This window comes from Myxocyprinus asiaticus, chromosome 44 (genome assembly GCF_019703515.2).
Source record: "Myxocyprinus asiaticus isolate MX2 ecotype Aquarium Trade chromosome 44, UBuf_Myxa_2, whole genome shotgun sequence".
Classification (NCBI taxonomy): Eukaryota; Metazoa; Chordata; class Actinopteri; order Cypriniformes; family Catostomidae; genus Myxocyprinus; species Myxocyprinus asiaticus.
In genome coordinates this window covers 28269799-28288047 of record NC_059387.1, presented here as the reverse complement: position 1 = coordinate 28288047, position 18249 = coordinate 28269799, and the positions used below count along the sequence as shown (strand labels likewise).

General features: G+C 35.6%; 1 protein-coding gene across 1 annotated transcript; it reads left to right on the top strand.

Annotated features, from left to right (window-relative positions):
• Positions 1–1955: 1955 nt before the first annotated feature.
• Positions 1956–11722, top strand: LOC127434464 (putative ferric-chelate reductase 1). Its single transcript, XM_051687251.1, has 16 exons — positions 1956–2240; positions 2347–2530; positions 3761–3897; positions 4059–4153; positions 4271–4367; positions 4500–4694; positions 5401–5502; positions 5724–5868; positions 6480–6587; positions 6673–6788; positions 9610–9696; positions 10376–10467; positions 10573–10631; positions 11052–11192; positions 11386–11411; positions 11555–11722. The coding sequence occupies exons 1-16, from the start codon at positions 2208–2210 to the stop codon at positions 11645–11647; spliced, it is 1710 nt and encodes a 569-aa protein (XP_051543211.1). The 5' UTR covers positions 1956–2207; the 3' UTR covers positions 11648–11722.
• Positions 11723–18249: the final 6527 nt, after the last annotated feature.

Genomic DNA, 18249 nt, shown 5'->3' with positions numbered 1-18249 from the left:
CCCAACATAGATAGGAACTCCTTCAATACTGTTTAAAAAGCATCCCAGGGTGATACCTCAAGAAGTTGGTTGAGAAAATGTCAAGAGTACATTTCTGAAAATTCTAGGTAAAGGGTGACTACTTTGAAGATGCTAAAATATAACACAGTTTTGATTTATTTTGGATTTTGTTTAGTCACAACATAATTCCCATAGTTCCATTTATGTTATTCCATAGTTGTGATGACTTTACTATTATTCTAAATGTGAAAAGAAAAAAAAAAAATTATAACAAAGAATGAGTGTCTCAAAACTTTTGACTGGTAGTGTGTGTATATATATATATATATATATATATATATATATATATATATATATATATATATTTTTTTTACTATTCTTCAACTATTTTTAGAAACTTGGGTTATTTGCGCCCACTTTTGGATCATAGTGTGAGAAATCCAAAATTAAACAAAATATAAATATAACAATCCAACATTAAACATTTTTTTCCTCTTAGTACGTTCCTTATCCAACATATTAATTGTGCAATGATTGTCCTTCCCTTTTCTAGCCATACAGAAAAAGACAAAAAACATACTGCATTGTTGGAATTTAAACTGCAATCTAATTTTATAGAAACCAATACTATGCTGTTTCCAACATGCTTGTCCAAGACCATGGTCCCATACAAGTACGATACATGCTGACATTCTACTCAGATTGTGCCATTAAACAGATTTCTTTGCATTTCTTCAACATCTGGATTTTGTGCTGCATGCTACATCTTTTACGAGATACTTAAAAGTTGTTATTCACAGGTCAACTATGTCTAATTGCATAGAAAATATGCAACTCTGTCCCACAATAGAATTTGTATGAATTATATTATTGCAGTTAGGAAAAAACACTTAGGAAAAATAGTGTTTTATATATATATATATATATATATATATATATATATATATACACACACACACACACGATCAGCCACAACATTAAAACCACCTGCCTAATATTGTGTAGGTCCCCCTCGTGCCACCAAAACAGCACCAACCCACATCTCAGAACAGCATTTTGAGATGATATTCTTCTCACCACAATTGTACAGAGCGGTTATATGAGTTACCGTAGACTTTGTCAGTTCGAACCAGTATGGCCATTCTGTTGACCTCTCTCATCAACAAGGCATTTCTGTCCACAGAACTGCCACTCACTAGATGTTTTTTTGTTTTTAGCACCATTCTGAGTAAATCCCAGGAGATCAGCAGTTACAGAAATACTCAAACCAGCTCGTCTGGCACCAACAATCATACATGCGATTATCTAATCAGCCAATCGTGAGGCAGAAGTGCAGTGCATAAAATCATGCAGATATGGGTCAGGAGCTTCAGTTAATGTTCACATCAACCATCAGAATGGGGGGAAAAAATGTGATCTCAGTGATTTGGATTGTGGCATGATTGTTTGTGCCAGACGGGCTGGTCTGAGTATTTCTGTAACTGCTGATCTCCTGGGATTTTCACACACAACAGTTGCTGGAATTTACTCGGAATGGTGCCAAAAACAAAAAAACAAACAGTGAGCGGCAGTTCTGTGGACGAAACGCCTTCTTGATGAGAGAGGTCAACAGAGAATGGCCAGATTAGTTCGAACTGACAAAGTCTATGGTAACTCAGATAACCGCTTTGTACAATTGTGGTGAGAAGAATAGCATCACAGAATGCTATTCTGAGATACAGGTTGGTTCTGATTTGGTGGCATGAGGCGGACCTACACAATATTAGGCAGGTGGTTTTAATGTTGTGGCTGATCGTGTGTATATATATATATATATATATATATATATATATATATATATATATATATATATATATATATATATATATATACACTACCGGTTTGGGGGGGGGGGGTGTCCTTGTCTGCATATCGCTGCCCCCTTCGGCATATCGCGGCGCCGTTTTATGGCCCGTTCTGCATAACGCGGCGGCCCATTCAGGCGGCGGTCCCGTTTTGCGGCGACCCACCGGAAAAAGTCCTGGTTCTCCCGAAAGCCAGCCCGCCACTGGCCATGCGCTAGACTGCATGCTATTCCGCTGTTACATTACACAATTAATGACCTGTTCAGGTAAATCAACGCCCACCATGACACGACACTATCGGCACAGCTAGAACTAGCTGGATTCGCGAACACACGCAGTTTCAACCAAAACAAGCAGACAACGATGGCCTTATCTACTAAACTTTCCTTTGAAAAGGTTGATTTTAACGAAATATTCCATTCTCTCTTTTTTAAGTCGTCGTTTATTAGTACATCTATCTACACGTGCTGTTGTTTTTATGACATTGTAAATCCTGTCCCAGATGCTGGTGTTGATTCTCCTGTCCGCCTTTGTTGGCATCGTGCAGTCATATGGGAACGGGCAGGTTAGCGGTGTGTGTGACTATATGATACCGGGACACTCGCCGAACAGCGCACAGACCAGTAACCCTCCGTTCACTGTTACTGCTGACAGGACCATCTTTAAAGAGGGCGAAGAAATCACAGGTGCGGCTGTTTTTGTGTTGTATGAGTAATAGAGAACTTACATTTCTTTCTCAGGTTTGTGCTATTGAGTCTATCGTTTCAATATTGTCAGTAATTATTATAGCCGAATATTACTTATAGTATAGAACTAATAGATAGCCTTCTACAGATATGGTAAGTTGTAGTGTAGTGTGTGCTGTTAAAACTAATTTGTTAGATAGCCTATGCTAAACACAAATATTGAAGAAATATATTAGTTTTATATAGTAGACCTATATATCCATACTAAATATACTATATCCCAGTATATTAAAGCTATTTGCATTTACTACCTACCAGCCTAAGTTTAACAAATTATTAAAAGATGACTAAACAGCGAGTAGACTAAATGTAGAAATAAAATAGTATAGCATACTAAATCAAATATCCTATACTATACTGTACTATAATATCCTCATGAGGCCCAGCAAAGAAAAAAAAAAAGATTTTGTAATTTTACTTTTTAAAACTTCAAAAGAATGGTTCATAAGAATCATGACAATAATTGTAAAAAAAAAAAAAAAAAAAAAAAAAAAAATATATATATATATATATATATATATATATATATATATATATATATATATATATATATATATATATATATATAGGTTTTGAGCTTATTTTCTTCTTTTAGGAAAATAATGTCTACAATGTTTTTTCTTGTAAAAGAAAACCATATCCTGCTTTGGAAAAAAAAAAAAAAAATAGATGTTTGTTTACAAGGAAACAAAGTTGAATATGTGTCAAATATCAATGCTAAGTACGCTTGAAGTTCTTTACATAAAATGTGCTGAATTACGATGTTAGACACTGTTAAAGACCAAGGAAGTTGTCATGTCCAAACCCCCAAACATTTGGTGTCTCTGAAAAGGTGTCCTCTTTAAGATAGCCTACACTAGGATTAGCCCATTATAACTGTGGGCTATGCATGGGCTAAGATAAATTAAAATAACAAGATTCCCTCTGCAGAGGACATTGATGAAAAGGCTGGGTCTCAGGAGGATATACTCCACTGTATTGTTCTGTACATCAATTATTGGCTTCCTATCAGCAGTAATGCACTACTTTGAGTCTTTATTGTCAGTAATTAGTGAAATGCTCAGAGCTCGTTGTCATAGCCATGCAAGATGCTTATTATCAGTTCATATATGTTTGTCCAGGGTCTCGTTTTATGTTAGAAAGTTCATGGAACTGTTCTTGCTTTCTCAGTAACACTAAGCGCACAATCAGGAGTGTCATTTGAAGGGTTTATGCTACAAGCACGTCAAGTCGGATCGAGCACTCCGATTGGCACTTTTACTGTGATGGCCACTGGTTCGCAGAGCCTCACCTGCAATGGAGTGGCTGTGAGTTTATATATATATGTATATATATATATATATATATATATATATATATATATATATATATATATATATATATATATATATACAGTATATTATATATGAACAAATATTTATGTAAAATGTTTCTAATATTATATTATATTATATTATGTTACATTCAGAATAGAGCTGTTTCTCACACATCAGACAATGGAAAGACTTCAATGCAGACTAAATGGAAGGCCCCTACATCTGAACTTGGCAATATAGAGTTCAGGTATTCATTTTACTTTATCATTAGGTTTATTGTTTATCATTTACATTTTATATGATACCATTGTTTATATATGTTACATTGTGATTTGCTAGTGAGTATTACGGTCTGTTGTTCCAGAGCAACATTTGCACAAAATTTTGAAACCTTTTGGGTTGGCATCAAGAGCTCTGTGATAACATATAATGGTACAGGGACTGCTACTGTGGCCCCAACTGTAAGTTTTAGTTCCTTGTCTAATCTTACACAAATAAGAAATACAGTAATTATACATGGTTCTGTTTTGTTTTTTGTTTTTTTGTTTTTTTATGTTGTGGTATATTGAGCGTAATTTAATAAATCACCGTAGGTGTCTACAGTAAATTCTGAGTGTGGGAAAAGCAAAGTCTGTTACAGTCAGCCCAGCAACTGTGACCCATCGACCAACACAGACTGTTACTTCATGTCAGTTCGGACAGCAACTGATCAATCACAGATGGAGATTGAAATAATTGGCAAGGCTGATGGATACGTGGCAATCGGGTTTTCAGATGACCAAGAAATGGTACGTCTTATTTATTTAAATTCTGTTTTCACACCAGTCTATTATTGTGGTATTATCTATTTCAGATAACCCCACCCCTAAACGGCACACAAAAACAAAACAAAATGTGGTTGGCCACTTTACTTGTCACTCGGGTTTCTAAGTGGTCATTTCTTGGCCAGAATAAGCTGCAATAAGGACCTAACATGATGCTGCAATTCAAAGACTTCAGCTGTGTCGATACGCAGTAAACATAATAATACTCCAAGTGTGTGCCAGACATATTACATTTCTCATGAAACATGAGATGCATATCTTCATATGATGAACTAAGCTAAGTCTTATTGTGAGAACTACCTCTGTCATTACGGACTCCTTTTACACTGACCAAACATCAACAAAGCCTGTGCATTGTGCTTGTGGTTTGATCATCTTTTTCCAGGAACAATATTGCAATGCGTATAAGCAGTGTTATTTACAGTATGAGCGCAGAAAAGGTTATTTCACAAAATTTCTAAATCACAAAAGAAATGTGTTCTTACCTTCGTTTTAATGTTGATGAATCCGGATTATTCTAAATTTGGGAACACATGCCCACAATTAGTAATTATCAATAATCAGGATTTCTGTGTGAAATGATTCATGTTATGTACAAGTATGTGTGGGGAGTGAATCAGACCATGTTATATTCAAATGGTTTTACAAAGTGTTTTGATTCAATTTCAAGGGCAATGATGACATCTATATCTGTGGGAAGGACAGCAGCAACATCCTCCAAGTGCAACACGCTTTTTCCACTGGAAAAAGCGCTCCAACTATTCTTTCGCTGGTACAGTCTGCTTCCACTCCACTACTCTACCACCATTGATGACATTAATTTGTTTGATTAGATATCATCACTTACATATATTCTACATCAGTAGCGGTTCTAGCCCCCCACCCCCCAGAGGCGCCCACTTGTTTCTGTGGGTGCCTCGTTCCGCCCCCAGGAAGACTAGATATGTCATGTCACCCATGCCTAAATCCAACCCTGTTCTACATGATTTATAGGGGAATGTGTCTGACATAAAGAAAGCGCTGACGAATGGAGTTATCAATTGCTCTTTCACGACTCGTAATTCCATAAGCACAGGAAGTAGAGCAGCATCTGCTAGTGAGTACTTCCTCATGATTGCGTCAGGACCCTCAAATCAAGGTATGTGCTTTACATGCGGCAAGAGCCTGATTTAAAAAAGCAACATTGTATGAAATCAATAGTCCAACCAAAAACTGCAAGAAATTGTATTTCGTAACGCTTACATTGTTTTTTAATGTACTTAAGTATTTCGTCAGTTCGTAGTTTTGTACATTAAATGAATAGTTCACCCGAAATGTTTTTCCCTGCTATAATTTACTCACCCTCATGTTGTTCCAAACCCATATGACTTTCTATCATGAAACACAAAAGAAGTTAAGCAGAATGTTCACAAAGTTTGAATATTCAGGAGCGTGGAAGGCAAAATTTTTAGTATATAATTATAGTATATAATGGAAATTTCTCACACAAAGCTTTCCTATGGCTTCATATGATTTGGAATATATCACATGAGACTTATGGACTACTTTTATGATATTTTTTGGGGGGTGGGGGGTGGGGGGGTGCTCCTTTTTGGAGCTTGACAGCCCCTAGTCATTACATGCTTTTGTATGAAAAAGAGTAGCATGAACATGCTTCAAAATTTCTCCTTTTGTGTTCCATGGAGGATCATGAGGAATTGAAACGACTTAAGAATGTGTTAATGATGACAAAATGTTCTTTACTTGTAGGTAACATCCAGTTCCATAAAAATAAATATGTCAGTACTAGCAAGGCTAATTTGCTGAATCCAGACCTGATCACCAGTGAACCACTGCCAGCAATCCTTAAAGCCCATGGTGAGTACATCATGATTGGCATTGGATCCACATTGGTGTGTCACATCAGAATGATTTTGGTCCTAATGGTGCTGTTCTGGTCCAGGTGCCCTAATGTTAATATCCTGGATGACCACTGGCAGTTTAGGGATGATCATAGCACGCTATTTAAAGGCAGTTGCCAAAGGAAAAGGATGCTGCGGTAAAGATTTCTGGTTTTTGGTGAGTTGATTGTTTGATCTGTTATCGTTACAATAGAGCATTGTTCAGCTCATCAGAATTGGGTGTGTTAGAAAAAACTTGTTTCTGCAGCCAGTCCCATGTTGACCTATGTATTATATCAGCATTACAGTGGGAACATGTTTTTGCTGAATGTTGTGCAGTAATATGCATGTGTGCAGTTAAGATAAGCAATATATGATATATGATATGATAAGAAGGTAGTTATAGAGGATGAATAACACTTCAACTTTCATGATGTATATAACAGTCAGTAGTGCCATTTTTATGTTGGCTTGACAAAGAGCTCCAGACTAACATTTGATGGTTCTGGAGTTGGTGGCAACAGCACCTTATTTGGTAGCACTGGTGGGGAGTGCGGGTCTGTGACCTAAAAAAAAGTGCAGTTACCAATAACATCGCATATTTTGCCCCCCGATAATGGTCATTCAACATGAAGGAATTTATTTTGAGTTGGTATGCAGATGTACAGTAAATTTACTGGTATCAACAACAGGAAGGTTATCTTTAACACATAAAAAGTAAAACATTGACAACCAAATTTATATAGGGCTTAATTATTCTGAAGTGCATCTGACTTGGGAGTCCTTTCATTAGGCTCTTGTTGATTCAAGTTAGTCATCTCTTGAAAATTTGAAGTCAAACAAAACCAGTTATATCTACAATTAGAGAGCATTAGAAGAGAACAGATTTTATAGAGAAGGAAAACTAGATTTGTCCATAATTCAGAAAGGTCTAGGCTTTAAAGCCATTGATTCTATTTTGCTATTGTCCTTATGAAAATGTAGTTTTTTTTAAAATAGTTTAAACAGTTGTATTTGTAACAAAACCATGGTAACCTCATGTATGGATCATAACTACCATGGTTAAACATGATATCTACTGTATAAAACAAACTATGGCATTTTTGTAATGAAAAACAGTATCCTAAACACTTTTGAAAACAAAAAATATTAAATAAAAAGATGAATAAACTGCCATAGTTGTAACAAAAATAAATGGTATTCCTTCACACCCCAAATGTAGCATATTATACATTTAATAGAGCTATAGTAGTAATAAAATATTTATTATAAATATACTGTATATTTCTGCCTAAAATACTATAGTTAATACAGTTAGTGTTACTATAGTAAATCCCTTGTCATTTTTTTAAAGGTGTCCTGAGCTGCTACTACTCAGAATCACAGCACTGCCAAAATTAGATTTTGAGACTGCTGTTATAGATTATGCTTGGGGGCTAGCCATTGGCTGTTGTATTCGAATAATTAACGAGGTAGGTCTGTGCAAGGTTTTGGGACTATTTCTGGATACTATTATTTGTCGTTTAAAAGTAATTTGGGGTTATAATTAGTGTTAAATATGCATTTTTATGTTAAATGATAATGTGTTATTTTAAGTTACCCTTGGGGAGCTCAGTGCTTCTTTGAGTTTGGTTTGACCCTGTTGCATCAGATAGCTTGAGCAGGTTATAAATTCTATCATGTTTAAGCAAAGAATGTAAATTATTTCCAAATTCAAATTTTTTAATTGATCATTTCATACTTAATGGGGGCACAGTGTGTCATTTGTGGGAGCACTGGCTCCTAATGCCTGCCCTTGGCGATGGGTCTGCAGTGCTGTAATAATTTACTCTGCACATTGAGATTCGTGAGTAACGCACCTTCTCTTTGCTGCTCTGTCATTGATAAAAGTTTTGTTCCACTTTTGACACGTTTGCCATCTGATATTGCTTAACAGATAACGGCAGCGCATAAATGGGGAGAGAGAGAGCGATAGTTGAAGTCGCTCTCTGAAGTCACACCTATAACAGAATTTAGGGCACCGGCAGGGAAAAACGGTCGCAAAATGCGACCATTTAGATGCATAAGTGTGCCACGGCAATAGTAAATGCCAACTTTGCATTAACGTTTAATAAACGGTGTTGAACGTTAATTTAGATATGTCCAGTGTTGACAGCCTCAAGCCGTTGTTTCAGTCTGCTACAAGTTGCTATCTCTCTCTCTCTCTTTCTCTCTCTCTCTCTCTCTGTGTGTGTGTGTGTGTGTGTGTGTGTATAGACCTTATTCACGCTAGCACCATTTTTAATGGGTATGACAACAAGTCTCTGAGGGATATACTTACAGTCTCTTCAGTGGCACAAATGGCATATAGCTGTATAAAGCTCCTAGATCAAATCTGATTTTCCACAACTCAAGTTGTCTGGAGTTCTTTGTATACTGAATGTTCTTGGACAGATATTTTATCAATGTTTTGTCTGCGGAACGATCCAAAAACTCTTTAAATTGCAGTACAGCCCATTGGAGAGACTGTAAGTCTATCCCGCACAGCCTCGTTGTCATTTCCATTAAAAATCAAAGATGGCACTAGTGTGAGTAAGGTCTATGTGACAGCCTGTCTGACTATCCAGCTGGATATCCAGCTGGCTAGCTGGCTGTTTGTCTTATTTTAATGACTGAATTACCATCAAACTTCAACCTTTTAAAACTAGTTCAAAATTTAGACAAGGCATTGTCAAGCCAACATCAGAGTCTTAACAAACTTTACCTATCTAATAACATTATTTAATGCTTAACAGAACATTATTTAGTGTATATTCAGATTCAAGCTGTGATTCATATATTTACGGTCATATTCTTATTTGAATGTACATGAACTATATTGCTTAGCATTATGTGATGTTGTTCATGATTTGTTGATGAAAGTGATACAAAATAGTGTTAGTTATGTAGTAAGTTTAACCCAATTATAAGGACATGCAGTGAGAGTGAAAAATAAATATGATTTACTTGTTGTTCCACAGGCTCACGTGACGCTGATGTCCATCTCAGTTACTGCCACGGCTATTGCATTCATACTGGTGTTTTCTTATGCCCAGGATTGGAGCGGGGTAAATAAAAATACAAACAGTGATATATGGCACATGACATACATACATACATACAGTACAGTACACACTTACAGAGATGGAATGATTCACATATATTTGCCATAATGTTCTGATTGGAATGTGCAAAAAAACCAAGGCCCCTTTAATAGCTTGATAAAAAAACTTAACATTGAAGTATCAGATTAATACTTCTTGAATTTTCCTAATTGTACGAGAACTGATTGTATACAAATTTCAGCTTGAAAACATTGGGGGTTTTAGAGATCCTTCCATATCTACTAAATATTTAATAAATGCAATGAAGTTTCAAAGGCTAATATTTTCTTATTGATCTGCACACTATAGAAGTACAATCTATACTCCTGGCAGTTGTTAATTTTGATATATAAAGTATGGTGTAAATTGACCCCAAACAGAAATAGTGTAATGCTACTATACTGGATAACAAAAACCTTTTTGGACAATACAGGACTGCTCTATGCTATAACAAAGGGATAAGATCTGCCTACTGGTTTTTGATTGTGTTTTGATTGAAGTAAAAATAATGGAAATAGTATGTTATTTAGGTTATTTTCAAAAAGGACAGCATTATGGCATCTGTTCTGTTAGTCACATGTTTGAAATGAAGTGTCTCATGTTTACAGTATTTGCAGTAATTTAGTATCATATCTGTGTTTAGGGGGCCCATCCTGTACTGGGCTGTTTGGTAATGATTCTCAGTCTTATTCAGCCAATTGTTGCTGCTTTTCGTTGTGAGCCGCACCATGAACGGTTAGAAAACATCCACCTCTCCTATCTAATCAAATAAGAGACAAGAGGAAAGATAAGATTATAAAGCACACTTTGATGTTTTTATTTATTTATTTATTTTTGCAGGAGATTCATCTTCAACTGGGCTCATTCATTCATTGCTTTAGCTATTAAAGGCCTTGCAGGTATGAATACAATGTTATTGTTGATAGTCACACAGTTGCTTTGCCTGAAACCTTATTACTTCCTAAGTAACCCAAGTACTTCAATAGCAGGTACTCATGGTACCTCATTACCTTTTTCTTCACCATCTTGATACATTTCCTCCATTGGTAACACTTTATAGTCACTTTTATTAATAATTAAATAGGCCTATTCATGGAATATTTATGTGAACATTTATAATAAATGATTCCATGATTTTATGCAAATCAGTTTAAATGTCATGAAAAATATAATATGTATTTATATACTGTATAAACATTTGTATGTACATGAATTACTGCTCTGTTGAAGGTTTTATAAGGTTTCTTAATGACTGTTTAATGAAAGGCATTACACTGCATTTCAAAATCTCTAATCTCTCTTTTCATTTTGTGTCACAGTGGCTGCAATTTTCACTGGTCTGTCACTGATTGAAGGATCTGAGGAGGATGATTGGATGTTGAAAGTTATGGGAGGTTTTGTTGCCTGGGAGGCCCTGATATTTGTTCTGCAAGATCTGAACATGCGCTCTAAGAAAAAAGGTAACACTGCCGTCGCTGTTTGTTGTATATATTGATTGCTGCATAATAGCAGCTTTGTGTTAAAGGGGATTTTAGATTCTCCACTTTGCATCATGCCAAAGAACACCCCTTACCCATAGTAAAATCACTGTAATGCACAGACTCTGAAGGCTTGTTGCTTTATTTGCTGATAAAGTTGTGTGTTCTGTTTTAGATGCTGAGATCTGCTCTTTTGATGGGGTAAGTCCAACATGAAATATCTCATCTCATTTTATATCCTAAATACAATAATTAAATAAACTACACATATAAAGTAATAATTAAGAGTGACATTTTTATTGTTCTTTATTGATATGGTTTTTTTCTTTTCTTGTTATGAACAGATAAGCCCTGAAATTGTCCTGCTTATCCTGTTTCTATTGGGAAACCTGGCCTTCTTGATAGCACTTCTTGTTGGAATAGGCAGAGCAGGTTAAGAATGTCCAATATGCCATAGCCAGATTTTGTATGAGTATATGAATAAAAGCTATTTGTTTAATTTTTCTAATTAACTCAAGACGTCTTAATTTCTATTTCCATATACTGTAAGCCCAGTATAAACTTAACTCTTCTACATAATGTTTGTTATGTTTCAGTTCGTATGGTCATCTTTCTGGGTTAATACTAATTAGAGATTAACTATCACCATTGTGCCTTTGAGAAAAACCTTAACTGTGCATTGCTAGGAGAGAGTCCTCACAGTAACTGTACTATAAGTTGCTCCATGAGACGAAAGAACAATAGTGAAAATTGAGAAATCTTAAAATGTTATTTTATATAGAGATATTTTATTGTCAGAAGAAGGTGTAGAACAACATGAGAGTGAGTAAATGATGCCAGAATGTTCATTTTGTGGTGAACCCTGTGCAGTGAATGGAACAAAAGGGAGTCAACCACTAGATGGCAGTGTCATAATATGTATTATTGTTTAGTTCTAAGCAACTTTAAAATATTTGTAATGTACATTTCCAAAACAAATCAGGAGATGAATTCTTTAGCGGAAATGTATTCTGATATTTTATAGACCATTAAATGGAACCATTTTATTTATCTCCTAGAATCATAATTACTGAAATTGCTGAAATGCTGAGACAAATCCATGAAAGATGAAGTCTTAAACTGAAAGACTGAACTAGTTAAACCAGACCAATCCTTTGGTCACAAGAAGTATGATTCAAATCAGAAAAGTGTTTTATACATTTCCGAAGGTCTTTCATTGTTTTTTATACATGTACTAATTAACAACACTGCTATACATTTAAAGTCGACATAAAATGGCTTTCACAACCCATATTATTTCTGTGATGTATTTCCAAGTGTCACGGGATATTCAACAACAACAACAAAAACATAGGGCAGTACTTAATTTTATCTATTGAAAATGTATTGGATTATGAAAAGTGGTCTTTATAAGACAGGTTGTTGGAGGGAAGGGGTTGAAAAACAAGACGGCTCGGTGACACTAGCCAAAAAGGAGAGTTGTTTCAGAGGCGGAGCAAGTTACATTTTAACGAACGATTACATCATTACATTATGATGAAAGATTACAAAGATAAAAAGATATATATTTGGAATTATGTGGTAACACTTTAGTTTAGGGATCAGAAATTAGACAGTAATTCATGACTCATAATTACACTTGTAAATGACTATTTATGGACTTGTTTGGCATTATTCTTATTTTTGCTTTATAGCCCCTTTGGATTTGCTTTTGTCATAACAATGCATTTCTTAGCTAAAAACAAAACATATCAACAGCTTGTTTGATGCAAAATACATCCTATATAGGTTCTCAGTACTCTCTGTGAATGTGCGGCTTATAAGTATCAAATACATGTAGAATGCATATAGTATTTCAACAAAGCAGGGAAGGTTAGGGTTAGGGTTAGGGTTAGGTTTAGGGGTAGGGGTTGGTGTAGGGTGTTTGTGGGGACTCTAAATAAACACAATAAGCATGCTGCAGTGATGCTTCTATACTGTATGGTAGTATTTAATAAGGGGTGCAAATAGCATCTAACACTATTTGCCCTTAGCACAAAGAATATTTACACTAAGCATCAAAAGTCTCTGCCTTCTATGTTTAGTTTTTACTTGCACATTCACATTGTGTAATGAGAACCTATAAAGGATGTATAAAAAATTTAATTATACTTCATCTTTACCTCCCTGCTCTGATAAATCATTAAAATGAGCTATACTGGTTAATGTTCACAATAAAGTCTGCATAGGAGCACTCCTCACACAACACCTTCTGTAAAAAGAAACAGGCCGCTGTGTTGCTCTGGTGTTGATTTAGCAGCTTGTGTGAAGTCAGCTGGTTGACTTTCATCTTTTACAGTGTTGTACCACTTGATTCTTGCTGTGTCAGCAATGGCCTCCTGGTGTTCAGCTGGTAAACGTGGAAAAGGGCAGTCGTGGCACAGCAGAGAGGAAACAGACAAAAAGCTCATGACCCTCTCCATGGCTGACTGTGCATGGGTCAGGGAGGCTTCCTTTTAACCTGCTTTGTATCAGAGAGTGTTTATGTCTCTTTAATGTTCATCTGAACCCTTTGTTGCAGGAAAGGCATTTTCATTTCATTTATCAAAGTGATTATTGGCTATTTAAAATAAAAGGGACTTTGGATATGACCTGCCTCAAATTCCTGCTTCAATATTGGGGTATTAAAGGGGTCATGACATGAGGAATCAAATGTTCCTTGATCTTTTGATATATAAGAGGCCATTGTACTATTAATAATACTGTAAGTTTCAGAACTCAAAATGTTCTCTTTTCTGCGGAAAGAGCATTTATTCAAACCAAGCTGCCAAAATGACTCGTTTTGTACTTCCTCCACATTGTGATGTCACACTGTGGTAGACATTTGCATCTGACGCCTACTTCACCTTATCACTTCAGTAGACCCGGCCAGCAGCAGTGAGCAGTGAGATGGCAAGGAGAGAGCCAGTCAGTCAAGAGCAGAGAGCCAATCAGAACTGTGGGTGTTTACTGCCAAGTCTTAAAGGAGTAGCAGCACCAAAACAGAACGTTTCTGACAGAGGGTTAAAATGAGGGTGGAAAATTATCATGTTTTACAAATATATGACTGTTTTTTTTTGTTTGTTTTTTTTTTTGTGGAAAACTTTACTCATATCATAAGTGAACCTCAAGGAACATATTAAAAATCAATAGGCGATTTTACAAGCAAATAATTTTTCCTTGTGCAAAAGTTTGTGGAATTTCAAATGAAGTTTTACTTTAATTACTGCACTCTAATAGGCCTAGCTGAACCCATTGCTTGACTTGATAATGCTCAAACTTGCAGTGTGAATCATGGGAGATGTTCTGACTAATGTTGATTATCATAAAAGACAAGTGATCCAGAAATGCCCCCTTGCTGAACTGCTTTAGGGCCCCTGGACCTGAATAGATGCAGGACTGGCTATGGCTGCAGCATGTTTCTAATATATTCACTGTACCAATTCCAGTTTAATCATGCTGAAGAGAGGCATAATTTGTTTCTACTTGTATTTCCCTAAGCAGGGGATGTTTTTAGGTTGTTTTGGTGGACATCTTCATACTTACTGTCTTTCATTAATCAGAAAAGCTGCTTGTGAACAGCTGAACACCATGGGCTCTATTTTTGTGAGTGCGAAAAGTGCAGCGCTACATGCATGACTGTGTGCTACGTCTTATCCAATTATTATGAGAGTGCTAAATCTACATAAGTCCAATTTTGCGCAGGTGAGCGTGGATGGGAATGTATGTGCTTCTGTGGCTGTATGCGCACAAACAGAAGTTGTATTGTATGTTAATGAAGTGGCGCAAAGTGCAGTTTGCTATTTTCCTGAGAAATAGGTCATTGACGTTTCAAAACCACATCTGTTTTCAGTGCAAAGTCCAAACTCAGTTCCTACGTTTGCAGTTTGGAGATTCCATCAGCGGTTGGTAATAAAGTTAATGTCCAAACTCTGAAAATATAGTGGAACATCAAATTTTGTCCATGATGATCAGAGTTGAAGCCATCTTATGAAACAAAAATATGAGATTTGTGTTTAACTATCTGTAGGCCATGGTTTATTTTTTCACTTATTATGATGTTTATATTTACAATTGTCTTTATGATCTAATTTGTATTGGTATTTTTTCCACCTGTTGGCGTAGAGTGATTTTTAAGTCACTGCAAAAGGTGCCGGTGGAAGAAGTTGGAGAGGAATTTTTTTTGGGATGTTTATGTTTATGTTTTTGTTTCGTTTGAAGTGTAATTTGAATTTAGAAATATTTTTGGATTAATTTATTTGTGTTTCAGTAAATGAATTTAATTTTTCAAAATCAAAATTGACTGGTAGTGTGTGTGCTGATACAATCACTATTAAAACTTGCCATGATTGGTGTGTTAGTAGATGAAAATTATTAATAATATTTACAGTACATTCCCTATTATTTAATGGTGAATCACATTTTCCAAGCATATAAAAGGAGCGTGTCCATATTTCTATTATTATAATTCATTGCATACAGTCCATTTACACTGCCAACTTCTTATGAATGTGTTGTTTATGTTTATATCACTGGTGCTTGAGGGAATGTACTATATAATAGGACGCAGACACTGCAATAACCGGAGAAGGACCTCAAAATTAAATTGCACTTGACCCAGCCCATTAGTGCGTTGCATGTGCGATTTCACCAAACCCACTTGTGCCTAGACTTAGCTCCTGCTTGCACAAAAATACCAAAACTTCATGGCCATGCCTACTGACTTTAATAAAAAAGGGCCCATAACAGATTTATTGTAAATTTAATCTGTGTTCCTGATAGATGTTAATTAATATTCAAGAAATTAATCTAACATGTAATGCACTTATGATCCAACTAGCAATAACTGCTAGTGGGAATCAAATGTCTTAAGTTTATCTATTATTGAAAGTGTATCTTTGCCAGTCAAGGGCAAAGATGATTTGTTCTCTTCATGATATCAGATTGTAAACAAAACTGTAGATAAACTGAAACTACTGTTTTATTTATTTATCTATTTTTGCCTTGTTCTTAAAAAGTACCTAACATGACTTGGAAAAAAACCTTCAAGGTTTTTTTTCCCCTACTTCTGCTTTCAAAACATCTAAATGATTCAGACATTCAAACATTGCAAATGGATGTAAAGCCAAATAGATAATTTTAGGCCTGTGTTTTTGTGTCTCTTTTAGATTTTTTATTTTAGAATTTCTTTTTCTAGATTTCAAAATGTTCAATCCTCTTAGTTCAGGTCCACACAGAATAACTACAGTATAAACTTACAGTCTATCTGTGAGGCTGTGGTTTCTGTGAGATCCATATATATGATGTAATGTCTGTAATATTAGGTGTGTCTGCCCATTACTGCTGATATATGTAGACACGAGCAGCACAGCTTTTTTACATTGTGAGAAATGACTCCTCTCTCAATAATACAGCTTCATCTTAGCTAAAACATTAGAGACACCGCGCTTAGAGTTCTCTCCAGCTTTTTAGTGACTGGTTGCATCAAATTTCTAGATGGCTTCATAAGAGTTCTGTAATGAAATCAATTTGTTACAACACTATAATGTGTCTCAAAAATTGCAAAAAAAAACAAAACAAAAACAAACAAACAAAAAAAAGCATTTAAAATCCAGATTCTGGAGGTAAAACTGCAGTGTGATATTTACATTTGTCTAAAACAACTTATATTCAAGGTATATATTTTCAGCATGTGTGTTATCTGGTAATCAAACCCATGACTTTCATGTTGCTGGTGCTATACTGTACCAGTTGAGCTACAGTAACATCACTGTAATTTCACCAAAGTTAGCTTTGCTGGGAAGTCTTTCAAGGGACGTTCCTTTGGCTTCAAGAGTTTTGCAACATTTATTTCCACATGTCTATTACATTCAACATGTCAATTTTTGCTCAGCAAATATATAGTATATTGTGAGTCAGGCCCCATTCACTTGAGAATTTTAGGCTTTGTGTGTTCTGTGTGAACATGTCTGTTTTAACGGAAAGATGCATTACTTCTGTTTGTAAATCATTACACTGCTGTTTTTCCCCCTTGGCAACCATATGCCCAATTGAGAATGTTGAAACTTCTTCTTGCACAGAATAAGTTTCTGTTCCTTCAACTTTTTTTTATCTCGCCATGTTCCCCTGATGAGTTTAAGTTATTTAAATTCACACCGATAAACACTAAAACTCAAGGCCCAGTTGAGGAAACACACAGTTGACTAGTTAAAAAATTGGAAAACATATACACAAATAAAATAAGATAAATACAATTGTCTGTGTTTAGTTTGTATTTGTTATTTATTTTTAAAATTAACTCAAAATTCACGTGTCTTTTGGTAGAGCAAAACATTCAAGCTCCATCTCAAACACTTTAAGATGGATCTTTATCAACTGTACTATCAAATTTGCCTATTCATCAATGAATTAATTATGAATACAGGTGCATCTCAATAAATTAGAATGTCGTGGAAAAGTTCATTTATTTCAGTAATTCAACTCAAATTGTGAAACTCGTGTATTAAATAAATTCAATGCACACAGACTGAAGTAGTTTAAGTCTTTGGTTCTTTTAATTGTGATGATCTTGGCTCACATTTAACAAAAACCCACCAATTCACTATCTCAACAAATTAGAATATGGTGACATGCCAATCAGCTAATCAACTCAAAACACCTGCAAAGGTTTCCAGAGCCTTCAAAATGGTCTCTCAGTTTGTTTCACTAGGCTACACAATCATGGGGAAGACTGCTGATCTGACAGTTGTCCAGAAGACAATCATTGACACCCTTCACAAGGAGGGTAAGCCACAAACATTCATTGCCAAAGAAGCTGGCTGTTCACAGAGTGCTGTATCCAAGCATGTTAACAGAAAGTTGAGTGGAAGGAAAAAGTGTGGAAGAAAAAGATGCACAACCAACCGAGAGAACCGCAGCCTTATGATTGTCAAGCAAAATCGATTCAAGAATTTGGGTGAACTTCACAAGGAATGGACTGAGGCTGGGGTCAAGGCATCAAGAGCCACCACACACAGACATG